This window comes from Neltuma alba, unplaced genomic scaffold (assembly GCF_004799145.2).
Source record: "Neltuma alba isolate B1F8T4 unplaced genomic scaffold, ASM479914v2 tig00010801_pilon, whole genome shotgun sequence".
Lineage (NCBI taxonomy): Eukaryota > Viridiplantae > Streptophyta > Magnoliopsida > Fabales > Fabaceae > Neltuma > Neltuma alba.
In genome coordinates, this window is record NW_021635615.1 from 138,367 (window position 1) to 165,222 (window position 26,856).

The following is a 26,856-nucleotide window of genomic DNA, read 5'->3' on the forward strand; positions in this document are numbered from 1 at the left end:
AAGCCTTTTCAATCCAATTCATACGGGTTCAACTGCACATATTATCCCTTCCAACTTATAGGAGAATTTTTATGTCACTAACAATGCTATTAGCTTAAACTTTTGCAAACTATAAGGCGGGAAAATCCTGTCTTGTTCTTATCTATAGAATATGATGGCTAGAAAAAATCAGAGCCAAATACACATAGATCTCCTCCTTCCTTTTCTTCTTGGTGGTCAACAAAAGCTATTGTACTTTGAATAATCATGTTGTTTCATTCAATGTACTTAAACAAGTGTGCGCTTGATGACAAATAATCCTCCCAAGCGCTTGTAGGTTGGGTCGTTTGAAACTGGGAGTAAGGTGGATTCTGCCAATTTCTTCTCATATTGAATAAAAATCTCATCCACAACATCATCTTGTTCAAAATGCTTCATGAAAAGCCCTTCCCATGCAGCTCTCATTTGCATACAAATCTTATGGGCATTTGGTTGTCGCTTCTCATTGCCAAACAAGCGAAATAATAATTCTGACTTCACAATTTTGAATTTCCCATTCTTCTCAATCAATTCTTCTACCTCTTCTGATGTTGGTACGTACATAGGTATGTTGAAGGAATCTACCATTTCATCCCTCATTGAGCCCTTCATTAGCCAAATAAATTACTTTGTTAAAAATCAAAGATTTATGTTAATAAAATAATTGTTAAATATTCAAAAGTTAAGGCTGATATTTATTACCTTATTGACCATCTCATCAAGAACATATCCCATGATATTTGCTATAGGTTCAAATTTGTTCTTAGAATTTGATGGAACACAGAGAATGATAAGAGTCATATACCTCCGGGAACAAGCTCTAAGGCTCTGAAATTCAAGAAGCTTTCAATGTTTCTTGCAAATTGTGCAGAATATGCCTCTGCAACTTCCTTGTCTACTTCACTTGTAAAGTAAATTTTGCCTTTATCATAGGCGTGAGAGTTCTTTGCAACTATTTCTTTAGGCACATTTGACAGCCAATGAAGTGCATAAGATGAGTTGAAAATATGAATACTTGATTCTGGAAACAATCTGCCATAAACTGAACCAGGCATTGCAGTTGCATGGTATTGCTTGTCATCAGGAAGGGAGTTGAAACGTGAGTTGAAATCATTACCAACATGGTCATCGAAAAACACTTGTAATTCAAGTGATGAGTCTATTGTGCTATGTGTTTGAGATTGAAATGTGAGGTTCACAGCGTCTATAATGTTTTGAACTGTAAAGAATGTATTGGGTCCAACTGAACATCCCAAATCTGCTATGTGGAAAACTTTAGAGGTATCTTGTAAAAGGGTTTCAAGATCAAGAATCTCAAGAATGACTTCTTTTGCAATGTGTTTGGTAGTATCTGCTCCAGTTCGCTGCAAAAGCCCATCATAAAAATGAAAAAAGAAGTTATTAAAAAGGAAAACAAAAAATAAAATTAGTGAGAATGAAAAACCTGATGGTTGGAATTTTGAGCATAGCTATATTGGCCATCTCCCCCATTCATTGGGAATGCTTCATAAGATTGGTTGCTTCTTTTCCTTTCCATCTTCGTTATGTTGAGAGCGTTTGAGAAACATGTATCTGGTGACACATCTATGCTATTTATTGATTACATAAACACAAACATTATTTCATTAAGTGACCGGTAATTTGGCACCTAGCTAGTGGTTCGGCCCAATATTCTGATCCTTCTTATTATTGTTGTCAAACTCATGAGTTAACTCTCTGGGTTTAATATTTTTACAGTTTCAGCTTATGAAATTATGTCACTCGCTTTTAAACTCATGCTAAGTATAAACTTGATTGAACTTAAGAGTTTCTTACCGAGTTTATCGCTTTTATGTTTTTAACTTACAAAATTATATCAACTTACTCTTAAATCTATGCTAAATTTTTGGATTTAGTTATATTTATTGACTTTATATATAAATTTTATAGAAATTTCTTTATTGAATATGGTAAATTATGAATGTTAATTGAATTAATTTCAATTATTTAAATTTAAAATATACTTAAATGAAATTGTTGTCATTTTTATATATTAATTATTTGATTATATACTTTTAATATCAATTTATTAATAAAAATAAACTCTAACAATTTTACTATATGAGTTTACATCCCTATCATGGGTTTGTATAAATTCACGAGTTTAACAATCTTGCGTCTCTAATCACCTAAGCACATGGATATTATCATATCCATATCCAAGCACGATGTATCCAATGTGATTCCTTCATATTTACAAAAATTAAAGCATATCTGGGGGGAGATCTAAGAGAAAAAACAATGGGCATAAAATTATGATACGAACATCATCAACTGTTTCTCCCTTTTTTTAAAAAAAAAAAAAAAAAAAAAAAAGAAAGCGACGTAGAAACAAACCTTGGAAGAGTCATTGCGGTATCCATGCTACACGATCCCACGGCCAAGAAAGCAACGTTTGCTCGCGGACTTTGTGAGGATCTGGAGTTTATATAATTAATTCAATGTGACTTTATATAAAAATTGATGTGAGATTCAAGGATTAGTACTCCTATGATATTCGATGCGAAGTCACGAAGTCAAATTGATCATGATTGAAATAATATTCCCTATATTCTTAAATATAAAACTCATTTTGTATTCTCTTTATCCTAAATATAAAACTCATTTTATAGTATAATTTACACTACAAAATGAGTTTTATATTTAGAACCAGGGGAGTATAATTTAATTAAAATAAAAAAAGTCATATTTGACTATGCATGATTTCTAGCATTAATGTACACATAGATAGACTGTAATGTTATTTTTCTTTATTAATGGATTAAAATAGCGGCATATGAATCTCTTCGTTTTGAAAATTTCACAGCCATATTGATACACCAAGCTTCAGCATGTGTAAATTTTGCACACATGAAGCTGGAACTAAAAGAAGGAATTAGAAATGTACTATTTTTATTTTTCTTAAAAAAAAAATAAAAACAACTTGGTTCTAAGCTCATCGGGGGTAAAAGAAAAATACTACCTCCAATCCATAATTTACGACTCAGTTGACTAATTTGAGAAAGTTAAAAAAATTACTAAATTATGTATGTTATAGGAAGATCACGAAAATAGACCTTAAAAAATAAAAAATTGCACACAAGGACCTATTCGTAAAAATTGTTATCAAATCTATACTATTGTTCTCAAAACCTATACTAATATGGGAGAATTATAATGAGGTCCCAAGCAAGGAAAAAAAATTAAAAAACAAGTCCTAGAGGTTGTCATTCTCACTATAGAACTTGTCATTATAGGCTGTACAGGTTGTTATTGGGACTTTTTGATAATTATTTTTCTTCTGTGGAACTTGATTGTAATTCTCCCCACTAATATTGTCATGAGTCCCTATTTGTAATTTTTCTATCTTGACAGTTTTTTTTTTCCCGTGATTTTCCCATCATGTTAGAGCATTTATATTTATTCTTTTTCTCCGAACTAATTTGTCTTACTTATAAGTTGATATATAATGTAATGATACACATAACATTTTAAAGAGATCATATAACTTATGCTATAATTAAATAATTTAGTAACTTTTTTAATCCTTCTAAATTAGTCAATTGAGTCTTATATTAGGGATTAGAGGTAGTATTGTATACAATCCAATTTGACACTCTTGTTTGATTCGGGCAACAAGAGGATAAGATTCAAGATATTGGAAGCTAGGAGTACTGACTAGAAATCGGAGATCCAAACTGATCTTGGATCTCAAATCTAAGTTTCCTCTTGTCATCTTCTTGCTGTTCATTTTTCTGGTGGCTTGTTTTGCAATGGAATTTTTTTGTTGTTCATCATGTTATGTTAGGCTAAATTTACTTCACAACCTTGGCCAAAAAAGAAGCATGATGAAGGAGGTATTTTGGTATTTTACATAAAGAACTAATTTCATTTTTATGCTTTACTACTAAATTGATGTCTCAAAATTATTTTGGGTAAATGAAAGTTATGTAGCTACAGTGGTCTTTTAATTAAATTTTCCCTTTTGTAAATGGTGGTTGATTGATTTTTTTTAGCAACACATATGATTGTTGACTTATGTTGACATTTTGAAGCAAAATTAGAAAGCTGTTTGTCCTTTTTATTATCTAGTTCGTCCTCCTTTTTATTTTTTTATTTATATAAAGCCAAATTTAATGTACTATGTTTTTTTATAAGATTCTATTAACTAAATTATACCGTTTAAAAAAACAGTTAAAATTACTTTAAAACAATAAATATGTGCAAATTAAATCTCTTTTTTCTAAGTATGTCCTTATTTAATGAAGCAATAAATAAGAGATAGAAATATTGGCAACGATATAAATGATGAAAGAGAGTGAAATATGAGAAAAAGATGATGATTTAGGAAAGAGAATAAAAAATTAATTAGGAACAAAATTGGTAAAAATGCATTTAATGTTCAGATAATTTTTAGTACGATCTTATAAAAAGAAACATACCAACTTAAATTTTGGAGTTTTGTATATAGTACCGGAGGCATTATCTTTTTAAACGAAACTAGTTCATCCAACTCCATCTTCAACCTTTGAGAGTTAGAGTATTCCTTTTCTTTACATGCACACACAACCTTTGCGCATGCACAGGCACACCTGTCTTTACACGGACATTCTCTCATCCATTATTTATCCTATTATACACGAGCACGCCTCTTCTTTAATGCTGTTTGTTTAACATAGTGATGATCATCAAATGGACGGTCAAGCACGCCTCAACTATAACTTTTTTTTTTAAAAATAATTTTTATTAATTGAAAATTTTAAATTTAACTATTGATAATGTATTTAGATGACGTAGATCTTATCATAATGATGAGTATCATGCTTCCTATTGAAGTAGGGCACTAGGGTGACATTGCCCCATTTAGTCAAAATTTTCTTAAAAAGTTCCAGATAATAACTGTTCTTGTACCAATACTTTTGGATAAAATTGACCTTTAACTCTTATAAATAATGCCATGTTGAAATCCTTTGAGAAACTTTAGTTATGTATAGAGAGATAGAAATTGAATAATGATAATTGAATTCTAGGGGACACATTCTAAGTATGATTGAATTAAACCACCATTCAAGAGCTGTACCATCAAGTCTATTATTTATGTACAATAATGTCAAGTTTGGGCTATATAATTAAATATTGGTAATTATGAGTAACAGATATCAATAATTTCTACAGTTCACGTTATCTTCCAGCTGGATATAACACGAACACGATAATATTTTTTTAAACAAAATTGTACAAATATGATGATATAGGAAAAAGTTTGCTATGATTTTGTCAAGTCACGATACAAGATCAACTTCACTAGCGTTTCTAAGAATTGAACATAGACTTGAAGACATTTATTTAATTTGTGTCACAATAATCCTCATTTGCGCTTCATGATAAATAACTCTCCCAATTCCTTGGAACTTGGGTCTGCAAGGAAGTTGGATTCTGATGCCAATTTCTTCTCAAACTGTACAAAAACATTATCCACAGTGTCTTGCTCAAAGTTTTCCTTAAAAAATCCTTCAAACGCAGCTCTCAAGTGCATACTCGAACTATGAGCATCTATTTGATACGTATCGTTGTCAATTAGGCGAAATAATAATTCTGACTTCTCAATTTTGAAATTCCCATTCTCCTTAATCAATTTCTTCACCTCTTCTGATGTTGGAACGTAGATGGGAATGTTGAATGAATCAACCAGTTCTTCACTTATTAAACCCTTAATTCATTTGCAAAATAAGTTACTTGAAGGAGGATAATCAATAATCATTTTACATAACAAATCAAAATCAATGAGATGAGATAAACAACTAATAATACTCAGTTCTATATGACATATAACATCCTTTGCCCAAAAATTTAGCAGTTTTGTTGTTTCCTTCTTGTTGGTTAGCATAATCAATAATCACCTCAGAAACTTATAAACAGACATAAAATATAGAGTAACTGTTCATTATTTACCTTTTTGGCCATCTCCACAAGAACATCGCCAATGATATTTACAGAAGCTTCGAATCTATTCAAGGAATTTGGTGGGACACAGAGAATGATAAGAATCATGATGCCCCCAGGAACAAGTTCTAAGACTCTTGAATTCAGGAAGCTTTCAAGGTCTCTTTCAAATTGTGCAGAATATGCCTCTGCAACTTCCTCATCTTCACTTGTAAAGTAAATCTTCCCTTTATTATAGGCTCGAGAGTTCTTGTCAACTATTTCTTTAGGCACTTTTGAGAGCCAATGAAGAGTATAAGATGAGTTGAAGACATGAATGCTTGATTCTGGAAACAATCTGCCATGAAAGGAACCAGGCACAGCTGCTGCAAAATACTGCTTGTCCTCAGGGAGGGACTTCAAAAGTGTGTTGAAATCATTACCAGCATGATCATTGAAAAACACTTGAAATTCAACTGAGTCTTTATTGTATTCTTGAGATTGATATTTAAGGTCCACGGAGTCTATAATGTTTTGAACAGTGAAAAATGTGTTTGGTCCAACTGAACAGCCCAAATCTGCTATGCGAAAAGTATCAGAGGAATTCTGCGGAAGTGTTTCCAGATCTAGCTTCTCAAGAATGGTCTCTCTGATAATGTTTTTAGTAATATCTGTTCCTCTTCGCTGCCAAACAACATCAAACTTCATTAGCTTTGTATGAGGCAACCTACGATTTAGATGCAAACATATTTTAAGTATTGTTGTGACGAACACCAGAAGATTACAGTTTTGAAGTATATCAAGTGGCGATGGGGGCTCTATCTTTTGAGTTGCTCGACAAGAAAATCAGTCTGAATGAAATTTTAAAAACTACGGACAAGAAGCAGAAGAAGAAGAAGAAGAAGAAGAACCTGATACATGGAATTTCGAGCATAACTTTGCTGCCCATCTCCACCATTCATTGGAAATGCCTGATATGATTTGGAGACTTTTTGGCTTTCCATTGCCATATGATAGAGTAATTGTTTGCGCATCGCGCTTGTATGAACATGCGCACTTGTATATTTGAAATTTGTATGCAAGTATTTTTTACTGGAAGTGGATTTTTTCTTGGGGGGGGGGGGGGGGAGGGAGGCTACCGTGAAAAGGAATCGATAATTGTAGAGGCTGCCATTATTTTTTCGGAGTATAGCTATATTTGTCGGGGCAGCAAGTGGGCACTTTTCTCAGTACAACACTAAACGCAGAACATGACATTAAATGCAAGCATTTTCCATGGCAGAAATTTTAATGTTCAAGTCTCCTTCGATTGACAGTGTGTTTGGATAGAAATCAAACTATAGTTTTAGAAGGGATTTTACGGTCTAAATATGTGGAGGACTTTGGGTCCGTTTGGGACCACGTTTGGGCCTCCAAATGTGTGTCTCAATCTGGCTTTTAATGTAACTGTGGTTTTACATGTTTGGATCTGCGATGGGACTATCTGACTTTTGTCACTGAAACGGACTTATACAAGAAGCTCAAAGAAGCTGCTTTTCTCCAATCTGACTTCTGTAAAAGTCAGAATGAAAAAAAAGTTACTTCTCCACTGCTAATCCAAACACACCATTTATCTCGATTTGCGGAAAAGTACTTCCGAAAAGTACTTTTCAGAGTATCCAAACACTCCCTGAATCCAACCTCCATTAATTGCAAGCCACCGTTGTTGATTGATACATTATACAATATAATCCGTTCCTATACATAAGATCCCAAATTTTAAATTGATTTTGTTCTTTTTATATATAAGATCTTACTAAAAATTGTCTAAACATTAAATGTGTTTCTTCCTTTTTTTAAAAAAGTAATTTGAACTATTTAAACAACATCATTTAGTTAATAAGATCTTATAAAAAAAACCAAATGGAATATAACTCAACAATAAGTTATATTAGGAGATTCGCCTTATACAATATATACAACTCTGTTCCTATTTATAAGTTTTGTAGGAAAAAAGTTTGTTTCTAAATATAAGTTATTTGTAGGACAATTAATGAGCATTTTCTAGTTTTACCCTTGTTAACTTAAATAGGTGAGAGAGAATATAAAACATATTTTTAATACAATTTTTTTTAACAAAAACAAATATAAAAATTATAATACATTTTTAGTTTGCGGGTTTGAAGTACAAATAATTTATCAATAAAAAAGAGTGATCTTTCACCATACTGTAGATGCTCTTAATGTAAGGAATCGTGTACAGGGAGTCATCGATCTCTCTTTCTTCGTTTAGAAGTTGCATTTCCCCCCTGTATCTGATGGTAATAGTTGAGAAATAAAATCCTTCTTTCACTCAGGAAAAAAAAAACAAAAAGAAAAAGAATAGAGTGGCATAACCTAATATAAAATGGAGGCACCTCTTTAAATACTCTATTCCATCTTTTTTTTCCCCTGACCAAACCATGTGGATTAAAATGTTGGTCAAAATTGATGAAACAATAAATATGTAAAAATTCTAAGTTTCTTTTAAAAGAAAAAACCCTGATTTATGGAGAGCATAGGGAAAATGATAAGAAAATTATTAAAATAAAGAGAATAATACTTTTGGAAATGAGATAATAAATATATTAAGTACTAAAATAAATAATTAATAGGAGAAAAATAGAAAATTAACTAAAAAAATTTAAGACATCTTGTAAATATTTTTTATAGATAAAAATACAATAAAAATGATAATTGTTTCTTATAAAAAAAGTTACAGTTATTTTTTTATTGACAACATCTACACTCGCTACCAAAAACAAAACTTTCCGCTGAAAGTCAACAGCATTGTCAACAAGTTAGTTAAGAATAACATGGGCTATGTAGATATAATTTAGAAAAACGTTATATATATATATATATATGTGTATGTATGTATGTATGTATGGACTCATATCTAGTTATGATTATAATTTTAATAATAAAAATGTTAGTTATTATTTTAAATTGATTTTATTCTTTTTATAAGATCTTACTAAGGATTGTCTAAACATTAAATATCTTTCTTCTTTTATTACTTTTAAGGGAAAATTAATCTTTTAATCCTTCAACTTTTAACTTAGTTAAAATTCAGTCCCTCAAGTATGATTCGGTGTAACTCAGTCCTTGAACTTTTAACTCGCTTAAAACTCAATCCCTTATCTTTGAATAATTTATATTTTTGTCCTTTATCATGACAACTCATCTCCAATCATCATCCAGCTGGCAAAAATTTATGACTCAAGGTCCACGTTACATACGAATCAGTATGGAAATAAAAGAGAAAGGGAAATCAAACAAAGGAATCGGGGAAGAAAATCAGCAGTGGCCGGGCGATTAGGATCAATAAATTCTAGCCATTAACGCTGGTTTTGATATTAATGTCCATTGCTGGCCTCCCTTCATTCTGGTAGTTGATCGATGATTCAATCCAAGTAGCAGTCGCCCCTGCTGCCGTAACTGAAGCTTTTGTTACTGACACTGTGCTTCTTGTGGTTGCAGTGAGAGTGAGAGTGAGAGTGAGACCTGTTCTTCCCCTTGGTGGCATGAGTGTTTACACATGCATTCAGTTGAACATGCGTTGTTGTGGTTGTGCTTTCCATGGCGGCCGTGCTAGTTGTGGGTCAAAATCAAGCCATGGCATCATACTTCCATCATAGATTTTAAAAATGACCATTATCATGGATTGAGCTTCTGGGTCTTATACTAATAGAGAACTCTTTTGAAGCAACGCGACTCATTTCCTGGGACGTGAGTCGCAGTATTTTCCATGGCTTTTCTCCCAAACCTTGAGTCTAGCTAATATACCAAAGGCAACGGGGATATTTTGGATTGAAAATTCAAAAGATGTTCTCTACAAAAGATTCAGGGTTCAACGATTTGTTTCATACAACAACCTTGGTATAACTCAAGGTCCTAATATCCAGTGGCGAGTCGCGATTTTCTTCTCCGATTCCTTTGTTTGATTTCCGCTTCTTTTTTCTTTCCATGCTGATTCATATATGACATGGACCTTGAGTCATAAATTTTTGCCAGCGAGGATGATGATTGGAGATGAGTTGTCATGATAAAGGGTAAAAATATAAATTATTCAAAGATAATGGATTGAGTTTAAAGCGAGTTAAAAGTTCAGGAACTGAGTCACACCGAGTCATACTTGAAGAACTGAGTTTTAATAGAGTTAAAAGTTGAAGGATTAAAAGATTAATTTTCCCTACTTTTAACTAATGTTAACTGTCTAGACAGCATAATTTAGTTAATAAGATCTTCTAAAAGGAGCCAAATAGAGTATAACTCATCAATAACTTACATTGGGACAAGTACCTACGTTATACAATATATACAACTTTGGTTCTATTTATAAGTTTTGTAGGGAAAAAGTTTGTTGCTAAATATAAATCACTTGTAGGGTAATTGATGATTTTTTTTTTTAGTTCTACCCTTAGATGAGGGAAAATATAGAAAATATTTTTAATAGCATTTCTTTAACAAAGATAAATATAAAAGAAATTATCAATTTAATGTATTTTTTAGTTTGCTGTTTGAAGTACAAATGATTTGTAAATAAGAACATGCTGGTTTTTCATCATACTATAGATACTCTTAATGTGAGGAATCATGTATAGGTAGTCGTCTCTCTTTCTTCGTTTAAAAGTTGTATTTCTCCCCTGTATCTGAAGTTAATAGTTGAGCAATAAAACCCTTCTTTCACTCCAAAAAAATAAAAAAAGAAAAGAAAAAAGAATAGAGTGGTATAACCTAACATAAAATGGAGGCACTTCTTTCAATACTTTATTCCTCCATCTTTTTTTCCTGACCAAACCATGTGGATTAAAATGTTGGTCAAAATTGATGAACATAATAAATATATAAAAATTGTAAGTTTTTTTTTTTTTAAAGATCCTCATTTATATATGGAGAGCATAGGGAAAATGATAAGAAAATTATTAAAGTAAAAAGAATAATACTTTTAAAAATGAGATAATAAATATGTTAAGCATTAAAATGAGTAATTAATAAGGAGTAAAACAGAAAACCAACTAAAAACATTTAGACGCTTTTGCAAATATTTTTATAGATAAAAATGATAATTGTTTCTTATTAAAAAAAAAGAACAGTTATTTTTTATCGACAACATCCTCACTCGCTACCAAAAAAAAAAAAAAACTTTCCGCTGAAAATCAACAGTACTTTCAATAAGTTTCTTTTTTTTCTTTTTTTTTTTTTAAGTACTGTCGATGAGTTAGTTAAGAGTAATATAGGCTGTATAGATATAATTTTTAAAAACGCCATATATAGGCTCATATCTAATTATAGTTATAATTTTAATAATAGAAATGTTAGTTACTATCTCCTATCCTAATTATAAAACCCCGTTTATAGTCTACAAATAGGGTGTTGTAATTAGGATTGGAGGTAATATTATTTTGTTACACATAATAATAGTTGAAGTATTAATAATAATTCCCACATAAAAGCCGTCCGCATTTAATGTTGGATATTATTTCAAACAACATTGCATTTGATGGGAAGATAGCTATACGTAAAAAAAAAAAAGAAAAAGAAATCTTAATTATAATATACCACCTTGGTCTTCAGTATAAAATTAAATAACTAAATTACAGAACTTTAAAAAATTTGTTAAGTTAATTATTTATAATAAATAAATGTTGTCTTATCTAAAATATTTCTATCAATCGTGTGTATTGAAATTATCCTTTCATGAAAACTTTCTAACAGGTGCAATCCTTATGAGGATTACTTGGGGCAAAATAAATAAATATTATATTAGAGACAAAATAGATTAAAATCTTATATTTATGACACAATTAAATCTCCACCTTATGAGTTTTTATTACACGTTTCTTTATCTTATACTACTTCCGATCCTAATTATAAGACATTATTTATAGATTACAAATAAGATCTTATAATTAAGACCAAAGGTAGTAGTTATTGAATCAAGTTGCCATGACCTTAAGTTGATTAAACTTGATCCTTTAAGTTTAGAATTACATTTCAAAGTTAGGGATTCATCTTTCTTTCTTCTGAGTAATCTCACGTGTACTTGCAGCATAAATATATAATTTACTGAATGGTTAATAGAATACAGTACGCACGGAACATGCTAACCATTCAGTAAATAAGAACAAGTATATAAAAGAAAAATGTTATCTTACCATATACTCCATTCGATCCATAATATAAGAAGCTAGTTAACTTTTCTCATAAGTCATTAAATTTGTTTCAAATTGATAAAAATTATCTATTTTACTTTTATTAAAGAAAGTAAAAGAAAAATTCACTCTCATCTCTCCAGCATTATTTAAAATCATCTCTCCTCCTTATAACAATAGTTAAAAATAAAAAATTATCATTAATTATTCTGTCAATTTCTTATATTTTGAACTAAATTTTTTTTTTCTAACCAATTTTTTATATTATGAATTGGCGGACCACTTATCCCGTTCCCTAGCGAGACTTAGAAATTTTCCTAGAATTCCGTGGTTCTCTGCCCTTCTCTGAGCCTACAAGTGATACGTATGAAAATTATTTAACATTGGTGAGATGAAGAAAGTATTAAATAGCTTTCTTGCTTAATGTTGCCACCTCATGCTTTCTTGCTTCTATCTGTATGAATGGATTGATATGATGACTCCTTCCTTTTTTATCTTTCCCCACCGCTTCATCTTCCAATTTAATTAATTAATCAATCTATTGCCACCCCGTACTTGTATAAGATCTATAGGATGATTGAATCTTATCCATTTACCATTCCCACCACCTCCTGCCCATTTTATTTATTTTCTTACCACATGCTTCTATATGTAATCTGATCATGATAATTTAGAATGTTGACAAGTAATTTTCTTCCATTCGGTTTATCTTCTCAAATATCCAATTAAATGGATAAGGAAAGAATTTTGACGTGGGTCACACAATCACTTGCCACCTAATACTACCATTTCTTCGGTTTATTGTTCATCATGCAATGAAAGAAACTCACACACCTATCACATTTATATAGTATTGAACACGTAACCCCATACTTAAATAAAACTTAATGAGATGTTTAATGTCAGTAAAACCAAACCAAGATCCTCACCACCTAATTAATACAATCTAAATTCATCAGATCTTCACTTGAATGAGAGGAAATGAGAAATGAAAGAATAAGGGACAAGAGAGGGAATAATGAAAAATGAGTTGAGTGGCCTTAATGACAAAAGGACAACGTAATTGCTGCCCGCTAACAAAAGGCCTTGATATATTGGCGTGAATTAGTCAATTCTGCACATTCCCTTCTCAATTTTATCCCCATCTTGGGGTAACTCTGTCCTCTTAGTGTAATTAGTTGTATCATGAATCCTAATTACCAATTTACCATAAATCATCCACTCAAACTATGATAAATATTAATAATTATTTATCGTCCTTAATTTTGTACTTATCCTACTTACAATTACAATATCATATTAACGCTTTGAGAATTAATATATTTGGAACCATATGTCATAATTAAAGCTTCCCTTAATTTTCTTATTTTTTTTCTTCACACTGTTATAGGAATTCCCGAATATTTCTAGAACATTTCTTATACCCTTATTTACCATTTCTTTTAAAACTTCTTAGAAAAAATTAATTTTTGAGTTTTTTAACTTTTAACTCACTTATAATATATAACTTAATCTCTTGAGTATGACTTAGTACGACTGAATTTTTGACCAGCTTAAAAGTCAATCCTTGTCTTTTATTTTTTTCAGAGAATAATCCTTATCAGTCCAACTGAAAAATAGCCATCCTATGTGTAAATTAATAAGCGCTCATGTGGCAGAAAAATCATCATCTCCCTCATCATCAACTTCCCTTTCTCGGCAGCTCTCTGAAAATTCCATCACTCCAATCCTATTGCACCAAACGAAGACCTGAAAAAATCATAGGATTTTCGGCTCTGATTAATTGACAAAACATATAACCGTAATAAAAATAGGAAGGCAAGAAGTGAAAAGTTTAACAAGACAGAGGGAGAGAAAACCGAACAAGAAAGAGGAAGGAGAAGAAATGAGAGAGGTACCTGCAACAGTAAGGGGAATAAGCAGTGGCAAAAGGCAAGAGATCAAGGGAAAAAGGAGAATTTATCGAAGAGAGATTTAGGATTAGGGTTTTACTTATCATTTGATTATAAAAATAATTTTTATCTAACTAAAATAGTAATTGAAATAACTTTTTTTGCACATATATATCTAAAAACATTTATCTTGTAACAGTATTTCTTCTTCACCTATTTTCTTAGAATAACAATAACAAATATTATTATCATTTTTTAATATTTTTTAAAATCATTTTACTCTTTAATTATATATCCTAAACATAATTGACACTAAAAAAAAATTTGAGGATGTTACTCTCCCCTTCTAACAGGAATTTTTCCCCAAAATTCGACACACATGCTAAAACATATACCAAGGTGAACAAACATTAGTACTCCTATCTCATCTTTTCCTCCGTCTCCCAAGTGGCATCACCAGGAACCATTCTTTTCCATACAACCTTCACAAGTCTAATGGTCTTAATTATTCCATAGTTGCTTGTCTCTAACATCTATAATCTGTTCCGATTCAACTTTGTATGTCATGTTATCCTTAAGTTCAATCTCCTCAAGCTCAACACTACAAAAAAAAAAGGGTATTAGTGACAGAATTTGTGAGGGATTAATAATGGATTAGTGACAAAATCTTATTCCGTCACTAAATTCTGTCATAAGTCCATCACTAATTTTGTTTTAAATGATTAGTGATGAAAATTAGTGATGGAAAAAATTTTGTCACTAATTTCCATCAACAATCTGTCACTAACTCCCATTTGTGATGGAAATTAGTGACGGAATTTTTCCGTCACTAATTTTCATTGCAATTCTGTCACTAATCCGTCACAAAAAAAAAAATATAAATGTATAATAATTATTTTTTAAACTTATTATTAAAAAAATAATATATCATAATTTTTAAATAATATATTATATAAAAATTAAAAAAAATAAATATTATAAAAGAAAATAAAGATAAAAATATATAATATGCTTATTATTTATTAAATATCTGAATAAAAATATAAATTATTAGAATTGTTTACTAAAATATAAAAAATAAAATTCAAATAAATAATAATATATTATATAATATTATTATATTCTGTATATAATATTTATTATATATATTTGTATTTGTTATTAGAAATATTATATATTTATTTTTGTAAAAGAATTTTGTAGGTGCTTCTCAGTTCAATTGGCAAAGGTTTCAGCACTCGTGTAAGAGGTCTCAGGTTCGAACTAATACTTCTTCACAAATTGAGCCATTACGTGGCGATGATGTGGACAAGGTGATGACGTGGCGGCTCATAATAATGGACACATGGCGATGACATGGACACTATGATGACGTGGCTGCATGGGAGAGAGGACGAGTTGAGGTGGCATCCAATGATGGACATGTGGACGGAATTTTTCGTCACAAATCCATCATTATTTTGTGACAGAATTTTTATGGAATATCCGTCACTAATTAGCAACCGATTAGTGATGGAAAATTTCCGTCAATAATTAGCGACGGAATTTTGGATTCCGTCACTAATTATTTAGTAACGGTGGAATTAAGGACGAAAAAAATTCCATCACTAATTCCTTCGCTAACTGAATTCCGTCACTAGTCTGTCGCTAATTTCGATTAGTGATGGAAATTCCGTCACTAAATTCTGTTGCTAATTTGATTTTTTTTTTTAGTGCAATGACATGGGAAGGATCCTATTATTACTTCTTTAGTTGTGATATGTGGAATATATTATGCAAGTTAGCCAACTATGGGGATAGGGCAATTTTGTAAGCTATTAGCCCTACTCTATCAGAAATCTCATAGGGACCCATGAAGCGAGGAGTGAAACTTCTCGAATTGATCTGTCAATACTTGTCATCAGTGTGACTCCCACAAATATATGGTCTCTTACCATGAATTCTACTTGTTGCTGTCTTTATTTTATCTACATAACTCTTCTTTTTGTGTTGTGTTGTAAGCAATTTCTGTAGAACCATCTTAATCTTCTGAGTAGTGTGATCCACCACCTCTGGACTGATTAAACTTCTCTCACTCAATTCTATCCAACAAAGTGAAGATCACACTTTCTTCTGTACAAGGCTTCGTAAATAGCCATTTGAATACTTGAGTGGTAACTTTTATTGTTGGCAAACTCTGCTAGAGGTAGGTGATTATTTGAACTCCCTTTTACTTCAATTGCATAAACTCTCGACATGTCCTCAAGATTTTGAATAATTCTTTCAGTCTATCCATCAATTTAGGAATGATAGGCAATACTAAAATTCAATCAAGTCCCTATAGACTCATGCAATGATCTCTAAAATCTGAAGGTATAATGCGGATCTTGATATGATATAATACTTTTGGTATCCTATGTAATCGAAATATCTCCTTCACATATATCTCCACTAACTTTTCAAGAGGGTAATCAACCCTGATAGTTAGAAAGTAAGCTAATTTAGTCTATCTATTAATAATTACCCAAATAGCATCATGCTTGGATCTAGTTCTGAGAAGAATCGTCATTAAATCCATAGAGATGTAATCCTACTTTTATTTTGAAATCTTTGGATTCTATAACAAGCTCGAGGGCTTCTAGTGTTTGACTTTGACCTTCTAGCAACTTAAACAATGAGACAAACTCGGTTACATCTTTCTTCATATTAGGCCACCAACAATTCTGCATTAAATCATGATACATCTTGGTTGCTACAGGATAAATAGTGTATTTACTTCAGTGAGCTTCATCAAGTAGGAGCTTTCTTAATTCTCTATCATTAGGGAGACATATTCTATCTTTATATCTTAATATCCCATCTCCACTAACATGAAATTTTGACTCTTTTTCTTGTTTAACTTCCTTTCTAGCTCCTAATAGATACTCATCCTCCAATTAGACCATTTTAATTTCCTTCCACATTATACTTTCAATGATTAATGCTTCCATAGTAATGATTAAACTAGATATTATATCAATAAGTGTACTTTGTACACTTTGTAACAGTTTCCATTCTTGAACCATCATATGGGCTTCATTGATAGACTTTCTCCTTAAGGTATCTGCTAAAACATTTTCCTTTCACTGATGGTACTTTAACTCATAGTTGTAATTGATAACCTCTTGAAATTTCCCCCAATTTGGCTTACTTTAATACTCATTTATGATTTGTCGAAGCTAATTGTGCATGCCTATTCCCTTAAAGCTGGAAAATATAATTTAAATATGTGAAGATTGATTTGAACTAACTTTTGAGTATTATTTGTGCAATTTCTTTTAAGAGTTATGGTGTAAGAAAAAGCAATGGCAAGGAGATGGATGACAAAGGGGAGCATTCCACCTGTTGAGGAACACTAGAGGAAGATTATGGTAGCAGAGACAACAAGGAATGATGTATTAAGTTAAAAAGGCTAAAAAGGCATCAAGCGCTGCAGCCTCTACTTAAATCTGCCTCAACCTTTAAACCAAAAAGGAATGAGTTTCACTACCTAAGACGCCATGGCCTTTACCCTAGTCCGCCGTGACACCAGCCCTCTTTTGAAGGCCCCCTAGCTATGCGATCCGCCTCCTCGCATAGCTGTGCATTTCCCATTTTAACTTAAAAATTAGAGCATATAAAAGGGGGAACTCGCAATTTATGACCATACTTCAACTTAGGGACCTGTTTGGACAACTTCTCTACTAGGATTTAAAGGTTTTGAGGCTTAAGAGTTTTGGGCTAGAAGTTTGAGAGAAATTTGAAACTTCATTCCTTATTTCCTTTGGTTTTCTTCTTCTCTTCTCCTTTGTTTCTATAATGGTTGCAAAATATTCTTATCTTTATGGCTCTTTTCTAACCATGTGTAGCTAGATTAATCATTCTAGGGTTATTTTGATCTATTGTATAGACTAAGACTTGTTTCGACTTTTTCTTTGGTGTTAATGATAATGTTATGTTGTTTTCATCCCAAACCTAATAATTCCTTGTGATCGGCCACCACTTGGATTGATTTGTTTGATTGATTAATGCTTGAGAAATTTCAGTTAATCATATAACCTGGGTAAAATCATACTAGATTAAAAGTTTATCTATTAAATGGATGGTTTTTTGATAGAATAGAGATAGTGATATATCTATTGACTTACTATTTTCCGTAAAAAATTTTGGTTTTCAAAGTGTAATCTTTTCAACTAAAGCAAGAGACTGTGAAAGTTTATTAAAATTGCAAAGCTTGGTTTTGACTCAAGAAAGCTTATTTAATATTTTGTGAACCTTGAACTAGCATATGTTGTCATTAAAGCACTTAAAGAGGAGTTAAGTTTTATAAAGTACAATAGTGAGAAATAACCCTAGGTCTTTATTTATCTTTCAGTCAAGTTTTTCAAACTCTCTTTTAAATTCTTGTTTTCAAAAATACTTTTTTTTAAGAACTTCATTTACAAAATGATTTCACTTAAGCAAATCATGAGCACAAGTCTGATTTTTAACTTGTCTTGCCTTAATCTTTGAGGGAACAATATTTTTTATATTACCTGCGACCCGTATGCTTGTGATTAAAAGCTAAATGGTGAAAAGTAATCCTTTAAGAACTCCATCTATTATCTCTGTCTCATGTTAAGTTCTCTTTGATCAAATAAGTACATTAAACTTCTATGGTAACTAAAAATCTCAAACTATGAACCATACAAATGGTGTCTCCAAATCTTTAATGAAAACACAACCTCTATCAGGTCATAAGTAGGATAGTTCTCCTCATGCAGCCTTAACTATCAAGATGGATAAGCAACTACCTTGCCATTCTACATTAATACACACCTAAGACCTTTTTTCGATGTATCAGTATATAATGTGAAAGATTTATAAGGGTCTATGATCACAAGTGCCAGTGTGGTGGCCAACTTAGTCTTCAAATTCTAGAAGGGTGCCTCATATTTCTCATTCCAAACAAATTGCTAGTCCTTCTCTGTTAATTTGATTAAAGGTGTAACTATTTGTGAAAAGCCTTTAATGAATCTCCTGTAGTAGTTTGCCAATCCCAAGAAGGTTCTAATTTTTGTGACACTTTGTGGTTTGTCCAATTTTAATACTGCACCAATCTTACTAGGGTCCACTAACACTCCATCTACTAATACAACATAACACCAGAATTTAACTTTTTCTTTATATAAAACTCACACTTCGACAACTTTATTCGCATAGAGCTTATGATCTCTCAATGTTACATCCCGGATTTTGGGCCTAAAAGTACTGAAATTAGACTGAATTGGGAGGCTACTAGACCCCTTATGACAGGAGTCCCAGAGATTCCCTAGAAGGATAGAGGGATTCCTAGGCCAATAGTTATGTTGGAGGCCTCAATGAGGTGAATTTTGAGGTTAAGCCAAACCAGGGGTAAAATTGTAATTTTGTAAAGTTTTAGGCTAGTAAGGGAAAAAATAGAAATTATGCCCGAAAATCTCAGAAAAATCCCAGAAAATGGAAAATGATAGGTTAAGGCCCGAACACTTCAGAAAAATTCTAGAAAAATAGGAATAAGGTTCAGAGGCCTGTATGAGGCTAAAATGACGAAAATGCCCCTAGAAGGAATTTGTGGAATTCCCAAAGTTTTGACTGATTTTGAATATTATTGAAAATAAATTATTTAAAGTATAGGGAGGCCTCAGATAATTGGAAGAAAATGGGGGAGAATACTTGAGAAATTATCACAGGTTTTAAAAATAATTCTGTCCCAAGAAAGCGAAGAGATTGCCTTTAATGGAATCTAAAGCCTATTTACATACTTCAGGGGAAAGTCAAAGTCAAATGTCTAGAGGTTGACTTTTGACTTAAGAAAAATTAGAGGAATTCCTTGTGATGAATAAATAGTATTGGTACCCAGAGATAGATTCTCGGAGCTGTGGACCGGTAGAAAGAATTGGGTTAAGATTGCTTCGAAATAAATATTATTAATTATTTTAATTATTTTAATAGAAGAACAAGTAAAAAGCATCACTCTATCTTTGACCATGTTATATAATGCCATGTGACTTTATTTGAGGAGAGAAAATAGTATTAGAACATGTCTTAGTGGTTCCAGGTAAGTCATGGCCCAAAAAAGTACCCTATACGGTGCAGAATAGTAAGATAGGTGGAGGAATACCTAAGGGTTGTATTTTGCACGAATTTATATTAATTTCCTCCCTATTTTAATGCCTTAATGATGAAGGAAAATAGAAGAGACAAGTGTATGGTTTGATGGGAAAAGAAGGTATTACATGTACGGCTGGATGCAAGACACGTGTACGGTTAGACGCAAGACACGTGTACAGTTGGATTAAAAGCATGTGGATTGATGATGTAAGCATGATGTCATAGGACACTTGTCACCATAAGATTAAAAGAGAAAATGGACGGTCCAGATCAAGCCACATATTTTTAAGATCAACGGCTCAGATTCAGTCTTATTTTCTATAAATACCCTCTCCCCTCCCTCTCATTTCGTCCAAGCTCATGGAAACCTTAGGGAAGTTCTGGCAAAATGGTTTCTAGAGAGAGAAAGAAGAGGGAGAAAGAAAGGCCAAGTGGTCTCATGCAAGATCAAGCTCTAAAGTAAGGTATGTTCATGGTTTTTGATGTAGTTTTCACTAATCTTATTGTTGTTGAGTTTGGTTATGGATTTTAATGATTTTTGGAAGCTTGAAACCCTTAGGGGAGGTGCTGCACGAAATTTTTAAGTGTGAGGGAGGATGAAATTGATGTTAGAATAATGTTTAAAGGCTTGAAAGAAACATGAATCAAGTGGGTTTATGCTGAAATTGGTTGAATTTCATGATTGTGTAACTTAAGGAAATATTTCGGCCAGACATGGTTCTTGTGCGTAGGATGTGATTTTGATGATTTTGATGCTTTCAATGTGTTTAAAATGAAAAATTGTGTAGGGATAAGATGAAAGAATGAAGTTGGAAGCATTGGAATCAAAACTGAAAATTAAGTGAGAGATTTCGGTTTTAGCCTAGAACTAGGGGAAGGAGTTGAATTTTGATGAATCTAAGCTCATATTTGGATTCTTTGGGAAAAATTGTGTAGGATTAACCTAAGGGAACAATTTTTACAAAGCTAGAACACTACATTATAAATTAAGGAAAAAGGGATTAAGGACATAAGTCTTCCATATTATGTAATTCTTAGTCCTAATAAGTAATGTGACCCTTATGGCTATGATTAGGACCTTGAGGCATCCAAGAGAAGGTTTAGATATGGTTGAGCAAGCAACTTTAATGGTTGGAAACAAAAAGAGTAAGAAGAAAGCTTAAGGACACAAGGTAGCAAACTTGACTTTACTCTTTTGTGCTTGGTATTTGCTTGCATGTATGACATGTTTTTATGTTATATGATTTTATGAACTTATGTGTTGTGATTGTGAATGTGCTTGAAATATGCCATAGGCCTATGTGTTTTATAATAAATGCATGATGATTTCTAAACATGTCATTATGTTATAAAGATGTTAAGTTGCAAGCATGTTATAAATGTCAAGCTTGCCATGTATGTTTAGGTGGTTATTGTTTGCTACTGAGATTTTCCCAAATCTTACCCCTCCTTAACCCACCATTTAGGTTAAGTATGATGGACAATGATTGCATAAAAGAGAGCATGAGAAGGAAGTAGAAGAAAGTGGAGAATTATTCATGTTAATAATTGAAGCTATTGGTTAATGTATAATTCTCCTATTGTGTAAATTATGTATATGAGTGCCAATGATGTAATGTATTTGTTTAGAATGTTTATGGCATGAATGGAAAGGTATAAGAATGAATGGGAAAGGATAGAGCCAAGTTATGCATGCCAAAACAATAAAAAGGATTAAAGTAAGAATTGTTTAATGAATAAAATGTAGGTGCTGGAGCAGCCAACGTCCAGCTCTAGTTTGACCTATCAAATGAAAGAGTTAAGTCATGAAGTTTGGCAGACATGTTGTACACATCCCAAGATTTAAAATGATAGATAGAACACCTCAATTGGATGTGTATCCAAGGAGATACGAATTTCTAAAATTGAGGCACGGGATCTGAAAGTTCCCAATTTTACCAAATGAATAGTAACTCAAGTAATTATGTTGAAATTTTAAATCCAAGTGCTTGTGTTGGGATCCACTTGAACGATAACACTTATGAGTGTATACTCTGAGGGGTTAAAGGAAGGATGTTTCACTCAACAACTAAAGCACAAGTCCAATATGCTTGTTATGCTCTTCCTCATCCTTAAAGTAGATAAGATTGTCATCAATAAAAACCACTATAAATTTATCTAAGCAGGGCCTAAAAATTCAATTCATGTAGTCTATAAAGATAGCTATAGCATTTGTTAAGCTAAACAACATAAAAAGGAACTCATAGTGGCCATATCTAGTTTTAAATGCAGTTTTTGGGATATCGTTAGATTTAGCCCTTAATTAAGGGTAGCCTAATCTCAGGTCAATCTTAGAGAATACAGATGCTTTGGTCAACCGGTCATATAGATTATCAATCCTAGGTACTATTGCTTTATTCAATTGGCAGTAATTAATGCAAAACCTCATACTCCCATCCTTCATCTTCACAAAGAGTATATGCGAGGCCCAAGGGGATATAGTAGGCCTAATGAAGCCCTTTTCCATCAACACCTCATCTGCTTCTTCAACTTTGCTAATACTAATAGAGACATTTGATAAGGAGCTTTAGAGATAGGCTTTATATTGGGTGCAAGATCAGTGGAAAACTCTATTTTTCTCTCTAAAGGCAAACCAACCATTTGTTTTAGAAATGCATCTAGGAATTCACTCACCACTGCAATCTTGTCTAACCCTTCTTTAACTTCTACTTGAACAAAGAAGAACAACATTTAAATTGACAACCCTTTCAAATGCACCATTTAGCTTGCATAAGAGATAAGGCTTGTTAAAACTCACTGAAATGACTAGTAGAGAAATGGTCTTCCTTTTACAATTAAGAATGACGTCATTTGCCGACAACCAATCCATTCCTACAATCATATTGATACCCTTCGTGGGTAGGCAATTAAAATCTATAGTGGAAGTCTTACCCTCAAATTCAATCATATAATTCAAATAAGTCTTAGAAGTTTTCACTGAGGCTCCTACAATGTAGAAACAACCATAATGACAAATTATACATATACAAATTTAAATAAGACACATAACTATCAGATACAAATGAATGTTTGTACCATAATCGAATAAAGCTTCAATTTCAAAGTCTTGGGGTTTGAGAGTGCCTTTAATCTAGCATCAACCTCCTGCTATTTTTCTCTTAACTAAAATAGTAATAGAAATAACTTTTTTTTTTTTTGCACACATACATCTAAAAATACTCATCTATTAAAAATATTTCTTCTTCACACATTTTTTAGAATAAAAATAACAATTATTATTATCATTTTTTAATAGTCTTTTTAAATCATTTTACTCTTTAATTATATATCCTAAACTATAATTAACACTAAATGCCGAAAAAATGAAGATGTTATAAGATCCAACCTTCATTAATTGCAACCCACTATTGATTTTTTTCTTGCCACATAAGCACAAACCATTGTTGATTTATACTACTAAATTATACTCTATCCAGTCCTTAATATAAGCTTTAATTAACTAGTTCACAGATAATGAACCATTGATTAAAATTAATTAAAAGCAATAAATAGGTTTAAAATATTGTTTTCTTTCCAAATATGCCCTCATAATAAATGAGAAAAAAGATGAAAGAGAATATGTAGGGAAATGTGATAAAAGAGAGTATAATAAAGGATAGAGAATAAATAATTAAGGACAAAATAAAAAAAATACATTAAATGTTAAGAAATATTGCAAAGTGAAACTTATAAAATGGATCACACCCTCCTCCAAATTGAAGCTTAAAAATAGGACTAGAGGGAGTAATACTTCCTATCTATCTTTAGTATGAAAATTATTTAATTAATTTGGATAGATTAAAAAAAATTAATTAAATTAGTTATTTGTAATAAATATGAGTTGATTTTCCTAAAATATCTTTTTAATTATAACTCCCCTTAAATGAAAACCCTTTTAATATGTGTAAACAATAAAGATATTTTAGAGAATGAATTATAAATTTCAAGGACAAGGTGAATCAAGGTTTTATATTTAGGATTAAATTCAACAACAACTAGCTTTCATATTAAGGAATATAGGTAACAAAATATAAATATATAATCCATCATTAAGTTATATTGGGAGAAGTACCTGCATTATATACGGTATACCTCTCTAGTCCTTAATATAAGTTACTTGTAATATATTCTTACATATCAAGGAATGTATTAAATTAACAAAATTTTTAAATTTTATCTTTATTAAAGTTTTCTCTATGTATTTACAAATCCTTCTCATATCTACGAGTGGCTTACATTTAAAAAATAAGTATTAAATATACCATAAGTGACTTACATTTAGAATAAAAAAATTCTCCCTACAAGAGACATACATTTATGATGATAGTGGTTTTATTTATTTATTTATTTATTTATTTATTTATTCATTTATTTTGCCAAGATGACAAGAGTGGCATAATCCAATATAAAATGCAGGCACTTCTGATATTTTTTTTTGACATTCCCCACTTTCAATGAGTTTAAGAATATATAACACCATTTATATAGATGTGTAATATTTTTTTTTGGAAAACGCTAAATATGGACTCATATCTAACTATAATTATAATTTTAATAATAAAACTATGAGTCTTAGAAATATTTTAGTTATTATTTCGTCACACGTAATAATAGTTGAAGTATTAATAATAATATAATAATTAATAAAAATCTACAAGTCAAAATTATATATAGTAGCACCATACCTTATGAGCTTTTATTTTATTTTAGGCAAACAGCTTTTATTACATGTTTCTTTATGTTATAGTTATTGAATTGAGTTCCCGTCGCCTCAAGTTAATAAAACTTAATCCAATAAGTCTATAGGAATACAGTTCAAAGTTTTGTAAGTCAGGGATTGACCTTTCTTTCTTTTCGAGTGATCTCACGTGTATTTTTAGTGCAAATACTGAATGGCTAATACCGAACATGTTAATAATTCAGTAAATTACAACAAATATGTATTGCCTCTCTCTCTCTCTCTCTCTCTCTATATATATATATATATATATATATAACATGTATGAAAGAAAATTGCTACCTTAACAAATACTCTATTTGGTTCAAAATATAAGCATTAAACACTAACTTACGTAATTTGAAAAGTTAGATAAAATTATTCTCTCTAATTCATAATATAAGAAGTTCATTAACGTTTCTTACATACCAAGAAATAAAAGTTTAGTCATTAAATGTGTCTTAAAATTACAAAATTTTCTATTTTACCCTTGAAGAATGTTTTCCCTCCAGTCCTATATATAAGTTTCAAATAACTAAATTATATTTAACAAACTAGTAGTTAAAATTAGTTAAAAAGTATAAATAGGTCAGAAATGTTTTTTTTTTAATTTGTTCTTATTTATTAAGAGAGTAAATGAGAGACAATAACTAAAAAAAGACGAAAGAGAATGAATATATGGAGGTAATATTAATGAAAGAGACTACTAAATTCAGTCAACTAAGAGTAAAATAGGAAAAAAAAGAGAGTAATAAATGCTCAGTCAAATTCAAAAATAAAGCTTATATTTTAAATCAGACTCATCTTATATATAGGACCAGAGAGAGTATGAAACATCTTACCTTTAACCTCTCAGAGTACACATTTGGAAGCGTTAAGGTTCAAGCGATTCACAAAACAAGCCCCTAGATTGAACTTTGTGATTGGTTCTCAGGTTACTGTTTACTAGTAAATTTTAGATTATAGGTCCAACTTCAAAAATCATAACTAATTCTATAAAAATCATATTGAGAGCTCCAAAATTCTACTCGAAGCTCTTTCAATTCTCTAGAGGAGAAAAATATGAAACTGGACTTATCCTTGCTCAATTCATACACTTGTCTCTTCCATGTTCCTTCATTATTAAGGCATTAAAATAGAAAATAAATTAATATAAAATTCGTGTAAAATACAACCTTTAGGCATTCCTCCACCTATCTTGCCATTCTGCACCGTATAGGGTACTTTTTGGGGTCCTGACTTTCTCGGGACCACTAGGACATGTTTTGGCACCATTTTCTCTCCTCAATTAAATCCACATGGCATTATATAACATGCCCAAAGAGAGAGTGATGCTCTTCCCTTGTTCTTCCATTAAAATAATTAAAATAATTAATAATGTTTATTTTGGAGTGATCTTCACCGAATTCTTTTTACCGATCCACAATTTCGAGAATCTATCTCTGAGCACCAATACTATTTATCCATCACAAGGAATTCCTCTAATTTTTCTTAAGTCAAAAGTCAACCTCTAGACCTTTGACTTTCTCTGGATAGTGTATAAATAGGCTTTAAATTCTATTAAAGCCAACCTCTTCGCTTTCTGGGGACGGAATTATTTTTAGAACCTGTGATAATTCCTCAAGTATTTTTGCCATTTTCATCTAATTATCTGAGGCCTCCCTATACTTTAAATAATTCATTTTTAAAAATATTCCAAATCAGTCAAAACCCTGGGATTCCACAATTTCCTTATTAGGGCATTTTTGTCATTTTAAGCCTCATATAGGCCTCTAACCCTTATCCCCATTTTTCTGGAATTTTTTTTTGAAGTGTTCAGGCCTTAACCTACTATTTCCCATTTTTAGGGATTTTTTCTGGGATTTTAGGGCATAATTTTCATTTTTGCCCTTACCAGCCCAAAAATTTACAAAATTACAATTTTGCTCCTGGTTTGGCTTAACCT

The 26,856-nt window shown here is 31.3% G+C and overlaps 2 protein-coding genes across 2 annotated transcripts; both read right to left on the reverse strand.

Moving 5' to 3' along the window:
• Positions 1–815: 815 nt before the first annotated feature.
• LOC114759147 (probable S-adenosylmethionine-dependent methyltransferase At5g38780) lies at positions 816–1,555 on the reverse strand. The gene is made up of 2 exons (XM_028948241.1): positions 1,463–1,555; positions 816–1,382 (listed from the first exon to the last, which is right to left on the reverse strand). Exons 1-2 carry the CDS (start codon positions 1,553–1,555, stop codon positions 816–818), a joined length of 660 nt encoding a protein of 219 aa, XP_028804074.1.
• Positions 1,556–5,404: 3,849 nt separating this feature from the next.
• LOC114759149 (probable S-adenosylmethionine-dependent methyltransferase At5g38780) lies at positions 5,405–6,962 on the reverse strand. The gene is made up of 3 exons (XM_028948242.1): positions 6,870–6,962; positions 5,989–6,642; positions 5,405–5,746 (listed from the first exon to the last, which is right to left on the reverse strand). Exons 1-3 carry the CDS (start codon positions 6,960–6,962, stop codon positions 5,405–5,407), a joined length of 1,089 nt encoding a protein of 362 aa, XP_028804075.1.
• Positions 6,963–26,856: the final 19,894 nt, after the last annotated feature.